The 7,640-nt window shown below is 37.6% G+C and overlaps 1 protein-coding gene across 1 annotated transcript; it reads left to right on the top strand.

Moving 5' to 3' along the window:
* Positions 1 to 395: 395 nt before the first annotated feature.
* On the top strand, positions 396 to 7,269 carry LOC137742238 (DNA (cytosine-5)-methyltransferase CMT3). Its single transcript, XM_068482053.2, has 21 exons — positions 396 to 1,283; positions 2,139 to 2,173; positions 2,308 to 2,398; positions 3,162 to 3,269; positions 3,398 to 3,514; positions 3,594 to 3,693; positions 3,798 to 3,997; positions 4,100 to 4,165; positions 4,257 to 4,544; positions 4,678 to 4,736; positions 4,845 to 4,911; positions 5,022 to 5,351; positions 5,427 to 5,495; positions 5,583 to 5,669; positions 5,763 to 5,850; positions 6,007 to 6,119; positions 6,236 to 6,340; positions 6,416 to 6,459; positions 6,544 to 6,613; positions 6,696 to 6,799; positions 6,918 to 7,269. The coding sequence occupies exons 1-21, from the start codon at positions 522 to 524 to the stop codon at positions 7,087 to 7,089; spliced, it is 3,075 nt and encodes a 1,024-aa protein (XP_068338154.1). The 5' UTR covers positions 396 to 521; the 3' UTR covers positions 7,090 to 7,269.
* Positions 7,270 to 7,640: the final 371 nt, after the last annotated feature.

Below are 7,640 nucleotides of genomic sequence, written 5' to 3'. Positions count from 1 at the left end.
CATGTGAGCTATCGTCAACAATTAATAATACTTAACATTACACCATATAATATTTACGAAATTAATACGTTGTCTCTCTCGTATTACAACTCTCTATTAACTGTCATCATGCATTCATCGCTTGTTTACGTTTACACAACTATAATACACATTTATGTTAAATTTGGTAATTAATATTATACAAATCGGAAAAAAGTCAAAACGTAAACAAAAATAGAGCCAAACACACCGAAAAGTTAACCCCCGCAACCAAACACCCCCCAAAGTCCTTAGGCTCCAAAACCAAACGTCACCTCAAAATTCAAACCCCACTTTCCAAATTTCCCGTTTTCCCGCCCACACGCCGCGCACTCCCCACTCCATAATTTCACGGCCCACTATAAAACATAAACCCCAATCCAATCACTCACGCCCTAAAAAAACCCTATCCCCCATTTCTCTCTCTCTTTCCTCCCCTCTCTTTCTCTCTCTAAGATCCACCGTCTTCTCCGGCGATTCACCCTCTCTCCGCCGTAGGCAGAATGGCGTGCAAGCGGAAGTCGAAGGCCGGAACCTCTTCAGGTTCTCCGCCGAAATCGAAGAGGCCAAGGCAAACCAAGAAGGCCAGAGTTGAGGAGGAGGTAGCCACAAGTGTGGAAAAAGCTACTTCTCCGCCGAAATCGAAGAAGACCAGGCAAACCAAGAAGAAGAGAGTTGAAGAGGAGGTAGCAACGAGTGTGGAAAAATCTACTTCTCCGCTGAAATCGAAGAGCCCGAGGCTAACCAGGAGTGCGAGAGTTGAGGAGGAGGTTGCAACGAGTGTGGAAAAAGCTGCTTGTCCTCCGAAATCAAAGAACACGAGGCAAACCAGGAAGACAAGAGTTGAAGAGGAGGTAGCTACGAGTGTTGAAAAAGCTGCTTCTCCGCTGAAATCAAAGAAGACGAGGCAAACCAAGGAGGGAGGAGTTGAAGAGGAGGTAGCGGCGAGTGTGGAAAAATCTACTTGTTCTCCAAAATCGAAGAAGCCGAGGCAAACAAAAAATGCGAGAGTTGAAGAGGAGGTAGCGACGAGTGTGGAAATAGCTGCTTCTCCGATGAAATTGAAGAATCCGAGGCAAACCAATAAGGCGACAGTTGAAGAGGAGGCAGCAATGAGTGTGGAAAAAGCTGCTTCTCCACTGAGGAAGCCAGTGACTCAGGAGGTAGCTGCGGCTGATGAAGACGGAGAGGAATCAAGGTTTATTGGCAAATCGATGGAAGATGAGGAGGCTCGTAAGCAATACCCCAAGCGATATGCGGGAGAGGTGATAGATTTTGGGATTTTTTTATTTTTTTTATTATTATTTTTTTTAAAGAATTTAGTTGTATTTTGTGAAAATGTTGGAGATTTAGGGGTAATAGATGATCACTGTGAACTTCGTGGATAAATGGTAAATGATAAGACAAATGATGGGTTTTAGAATCTTTGTGTGTCCAAGCGTTAGTGTAGCTGTAGCATTTGTGGTAGGATTAATTCTTTACCCATTTCCTAAATTTGTATGATTTTTAACTCTTGGTGTCGTCTAACATGGTATCGAAGCTTTGGTTTCAAGAATTTTTGGGTTTTAGGCTTTCAACCTTGATTTTACAGTTCTTTGTTGGATTTGCACAATGTTAAAGTAGTTGAATTTACAAAGTGTTTAGTGGTTGTGATGGGAACATGAGGGATGAATCTTGTGGTGGTGGCACGGTGGGGTGTGAAAACCTCCCTCCCTCCTGTCTGCCTCCTGTCCCAATAAAATGTGTAGAAGCAGGATAAATTCTTTCAGTTGTAATATTGTCACATACAATTATGCATTGCTAGTAATCAATTGTGAGTGTTCTATGTTATTCATTGGGTCATGAAAAGAAAGGAAGAAATGTTATGAAAGGACAACTACAAAGAGTATTCCCCTTTGGTTATAGGAAAACTTGAGAAGCAAACTGATACATTAGGTTAGTTATTATGACCAAAAGAGGTGAAGGTGATTCATCTACCACTGTATTTGCTTCATGAAATACATGCTGAAGATATTGAACTTGAGTGTCAACCAATGGTATTAGCTTGATATATGTTTGTGGAATGCTTTTTGATTTTTTGCCCTTGTCTAGTTTTGACCTTGATCCTTGCATTGGTGCAGAAGCCAAAGAGGAATGGGCAAAACAACTCCAACGAGTAAGTTTTAGTTCTACTTCATCTGTATATTTTTTTGTCAGCTTACTCCAAGTAGTCCTTCTTTGTTTCAACAGGTTGGTTACTGTTTGTTTGTTTTCTGAATGGATTTTAATATTCAAAATAATTGAAAACAGTGATGAAGATATCATTCAAGCTCGTTGTCACTACACAAAGGCGTTGGTGGATGGAATCACTTATGATCTCTATGATGATGCCCATGTGCAAGTGAGTTTTCATGATTAGTTGTTTAGCAGTAATAAATATAGGAACACGTACAAGTGAAAAGTAAGACTAGATAATCGGTTTACTCCATTATTTGATTGTATAATCATAATTGTTTCCCTTTTGCATCATTACAAAAATTAGCAAAATAGATAATTTGAAGATTTAGTTTTGATCACAGTAATGTTTTATTGCATTTGTATCCCAAGTTGACTGTTTCTTCCCTTCTTAGAAAACTAACTTTACCATTTAGCCGTATGGGTGGGATACAAAAGTGATGTCCATTTTTTGTAGCCTTTTTGTTTTGAGTGCTTTAACTTATTAACTTTGACAGAAGACTATATTGACATAAAGGGTGATGTTAGGGATGCTATCTATTTAAACCTTATTCTGTAAACCATATTATGTTGTTGTTAATGATTGGATTATTACTTAAGTGTTGATTGCTAATATCAAAATAACTTTTTGACCAATTTTCTGCTTATCAATCCATTTGGTAATCTCCATGATTGTTGGAATCCCCAAATTGTATGATTCCTGACATGCCAATTCATTGCAAATTTCACATAAATGGTTCTTTTCCACAACATAAGGGTTATATTTATAAAATTTGATGTGCTATATTTCAAAGTAGAAACATACTCAACTGAAATTTTGGTTGTAGTGAGTCTTCATGTGCACAGAATGTTTTTATGTACTTTTGTTTTTATTTGCCTATTATGTGATTTGAGTTTTGACGATGTTTCCCATTCATTTTTATGTTTAGGGAGAGACAAAAGAAGAACCCTTCATTTGTAAAATTGTGGAAATGTTTGAGGCAATTGGTGGGCTATTATATTTTACTGCACAATGGTACTACAGATCACGAGACACTGTAAGATATTTCAAAAGAAACCTTTTCATGATTTTCTTTCCAAATACTTTGTTTCATGGTCTTGTTACGTTAAAAAGTAAGAATCCTGCTATTGGGAGCTGAATTATTAGCTTTTTGCTTTCTTGCAGGTCATAAAGCACTGTGCTACTGTTGCTTGTGAGCGTGTATTCTTTTCAGATGTCCGAGATGACAACCCTCTGGATTGTCTTGTTGAAAAACTTCATATTGTTAGGCTGACACTAAATGTATGCTTGAGTTTCCATATTCATGCTTTTTTTGTTGTTCATGAAGTCCAACATGAATGAGTTATCCTTTTTCTTTCAGGTTGATCAAGATGTGAAGAGTAAATCAATTCCAGTGTGCAATTACTATTGCGACACCAAGTATTTACTACCATATTCTACTTTTGTCAATCTGCCAACAGGTTATTGTTCTCTTTCTACTTACTGTCATGATGCTGGTTTTTTCTTTCTTTCATTTGGAAGGCTCCAATGTGTTCACATGTTATTTCTGGTTTTGAAATTTCAGAAAATATGCAGTCTGGAAGTGATGACTCAACTATCTCTGTTGAGGATGATGTTTGTTTGGATAGTGAGGTTGATTCAAAGCTGTCAAATGGACTGTGTGCCAAATCAGAAGTAAGGCTCCTGGACCTATATTCTGGTTGTGGAGCGATGTCTACTGGCCTGTGCCTTGGTGCACATTTGGCCAATGTCAATCTTGTTACAGTAAGTTCCTATTTCTTAATTTATTTTTTGTTAATCTTTTGACATCAATCGAATAGACGTGAAGGGAGAGCTTGATATTGTTTTCCTGTTCATGTCTTTTAGAGATGGGCTGTTGACTACAATGAATACGCTTGTAAGAGTCTAGAACAAAACCATCCAGAGACAGAGGTTTGTATTTGTATCTTACTGTTTTCCTCACCCTTGATGTGATGCTTTAGTTTATTTATTTGCATAATTTAGTGTCTAATTCACACATCAGGTTCGAAATGAAGCTGCTGAAGATTTTCTCACAATGCTCAAGGAATGGAGAAAATTGTGCATGTGCTTAAAGTTGGTTGAGACTGACAATTTAGAGGAGGATGTAGAGAAGAGTATGCTTGAATTCTTTAGAAGGGAAGATGATGAAGAGGAAGATGAGGAAGAAGAAGAGGAAGAAGATGTTAGTGGAAATGAGAATGATGATTCTGAAGTTTTTGAAGTTGATTGCGTAGTAGGAGTATGTTTTGGTGACCCAAAAAAAAATGAAAAGAAGGGAATATACTTTAAGGTATCAACTTCGAAATTTATAAATGCATGTTCTTTAAATATTTATAACGATATAGTATGTGAGTGAATGGTTAATGCACATCTATATTCATTAGTTCCTCATGCAAAATTTGATTGCCCTTTGATGTATGTAGATTCATTGGAAGGGCTACGGGCCTGAGGAAGACACCTGGGAGCCAATGAATGAATTGGAGTATGCAACTATTCTTATTTATGCTTGCAGTATTATCTGTTGCATGTTTTAAATCATTTATGTACTGTGATGTTGTAAAACTGAAGCTCATGTTTTTCTGTCAAACAGGCATTGTAAGAAGGCTATCAAAGGCTTTATTACTGAAGGTTACAGATTGAAAAAATTGCCTTTACCTGTAAGTAAATGAAATTTTCACTGTAACCTTGAATTGGAATTCGTCGATGCTTGAGTATAGACTATTGTCATTTAATATTGTTTTGGACATTTTCTGATATCTTGCTGTAGGGTGATGTTGATGTGGTGTGTGGGGGACCCCCTTGCCAAGGAGTAAGTGGTTTCAACAGGTTTAGGAACACAGAAAGTCCATTAGCCGATGAGAAAAACCAACAGTTAGAGGTGTACATGGACATAGTTCAGTACCTTAAGCCAAAGTTTGTTTTGATGGAAAATGTTGTCGATATTTTAAAATTTGCCGATGGATTCCTTGGACGATATGCCTTGGGACGCCTTGTAGATATGAACTATCAGGCGAGGATGGGAATGATGGCAGCTGGTGCCTATGGGCTTCCACAGTTCCGTATGCGAGTTTTTTTGTGGGGGGCCCGTCCTACTGAGGTATGATGAATAAATTATCAAGTTTTACCGTAGTGCAGGTTTAATCTCATAGTCTAATTGTTATGACTTTTGCAGATCTTGCCCCAGTACCCTCTTCCTACACATGATGTTATTTCAAGGGGTGTTATTCCTACACAATTTGAGGTACGAGTTCAAGTGCTAGTGTTGACTTTTTTATTTTATATATATATTTTTAAAGATTTTGTACTAAAACAGTGTATGAAAATGCAGGGTAATGCTGTTGCTTATGATGAAGGTCAGAAGACTCAACTAGCAAAAAGTCTTTATTTGGAGGATGCGATTTCCGATCTGCCTGCTGTAATGTCTTCTAAAATTTTTCCTTTTGAGTATTATGTTATTTTTTCCCTTTAACAGTCCTTCATTCTTATTTCTATCTGTCTTCTGATATAGGTTGAAAATAATGAAGAAAGAAATGAGATGCCATATGGGGGCCCACCTAAGACAGAGTTTCAGAGGCTTATACGACTAAGCAAAGAATGTAAGATGCTCTATTGCTTTTGAAATTCGTGATAGTTGAATCTTTGGAATTGCAAGTACTGGTTGAATATATTGATTTTCATGCTGCTTTGTAAATGCTTATGTGTCTTACAACTGTCATATCGTACAGAAGTTGATTAACATTTGTTTGATGCAGACCTAATGGGGACTTCTAGGGACAAGTCTTTACAAAAGGTTCTTTATGATCATCGCCCTCTGCAGTTGAATCCTGATGATTATGCACGTGTTTGTGAAGTTCCCAAGAGAAAGGTCCATTCTTAATCATTGAATGCATGATCACATTGCTTTGCCATTTAAACAGTTCCTTGACAGAATCCTATGCTCTCGATAACAATTTATGTGTACTTTTGTTTCTTGGAAACTAGGGTGCATGCTTCAGAGATTTTCCAGGTGTTCGTGTGCGCGGTGATAACAAGGTTGAGTGGGATCCGGAAGTACCCAGGGTGTATTTGGCTTCTGGGAAACCATTGGTAAAAATCTATCTGTTTTCTACTGATTTAGTTTTCCTGCAACTTTGTGTGATTCTAATTACATTGTAATGGTAGGTCCCAGATTATGCTATGAGTTTCGTGAAGGGGTCTTCATCAAAGTAAGAGTTAGTGTTGTTTTATTCAAAATTTGAAACTTAGTGTGGTTCAGTTGCTTAATATGATTTTTGAATGAAATTATGCAGACCTTTTGCCCGCTTGTGGTGGGACGAAACTGTGCCAACAGTTGTGACAAGAGCTGAACCACATAACCAGGTATACTCTAATGTAATTTGACAATTATTTTCAGACGTAGAAAGACAATCATCTGCTCACAATTTCCTGTCTTTCTTTTCAGGCAATTATGCATCCCGAGCAAGATAGGGTGCTGACAATTCGTGAGAATGCCAGGCTACAGGGCTTTCCAGATTTTTACAGGCTCAGCGGGCCAGTAAAAGAAAGGTATCGTATTTATTTAAACTGTCTGTTCTCTGTATTTTTTGTCAATCAGGCTAAAGGAGTTAGAATTTGAGACATCACTCGATTAACCGCCAAGTAATTATTTTTGGAACCATTTCAGGTACATGCAAGTTGGAAATGCTGTCGCTGTTCCGGTTGCGCGTGCACTGGGCTATGCATTAGGTCTTGCTCTTAGACGTTCTGCTGGTGCTGATCCCGTGTTCATATTGCCTGAAAGTTTCCCAAACATTCAGGATCAGGTTCATTCGGTGTCATCTGAAGAAGCAGATTGATTCACTGTTGCCGTTACAATATGATTTATTCATTGCTGTTGTAACTCTATTGTTTTAGTACTGACATTGGGAGAACATATTAATTCAGAAATGTATTAGTTCTTGATCTTATAGAGCTATTGCTCGGATGAACAATGTTCTTTGATTACTCCGAAATGATAATTTGAACCTTTCTGTTCATTTTGAGATTTTAAATCCTTCTAGATTTTGGGCTCGAGTAACATCTAGTCAGTATGAATTTTGTTCTCATTTTACTTTGGGCTTGTTTGGAAGAGCTTTTACAAGTAACTTAAGCGCTTTTAGATTACTGAAAGTATCGCTTTTCCTGAAACACTTGCATCTTTTGATAGTTTCTACTACGAAAATGATAGGGAACTCCAGAATCAAATGAAACACAAACAAGAAATTGAGATGTGCCAAAAGGTGAAATGTTGAACCATCTAATGTTCATCGTACAATCATCATTCTCATTCACAAAATATAAAAACATCCATCAATGTTACGTCTGAGTTCGAATCTCATATGCCGTCACTTGGAAGAGTAGTTTAGAA

The sequence above is a fragment of the Pyrus communis genome, chromosome 11 (assembly GCF_041283825.1).
Source record: "Pyrus communis isolate YQ-2024b chromosome 11, ASM4128382v1, whole genome shotgun sequence".
Taxonomy (NCBI): domain Eukaryota; kingdom Viridiplantae; phylum Streptophyta; class Magnoliopsida; order Rosales; family Rosaceae; genus Pyrus; species Pyrus communis.
Note: the sequence above shows the minus strand (reverse complement) of the source record. Positions and strands in the feature narration are given on the sequence as shown.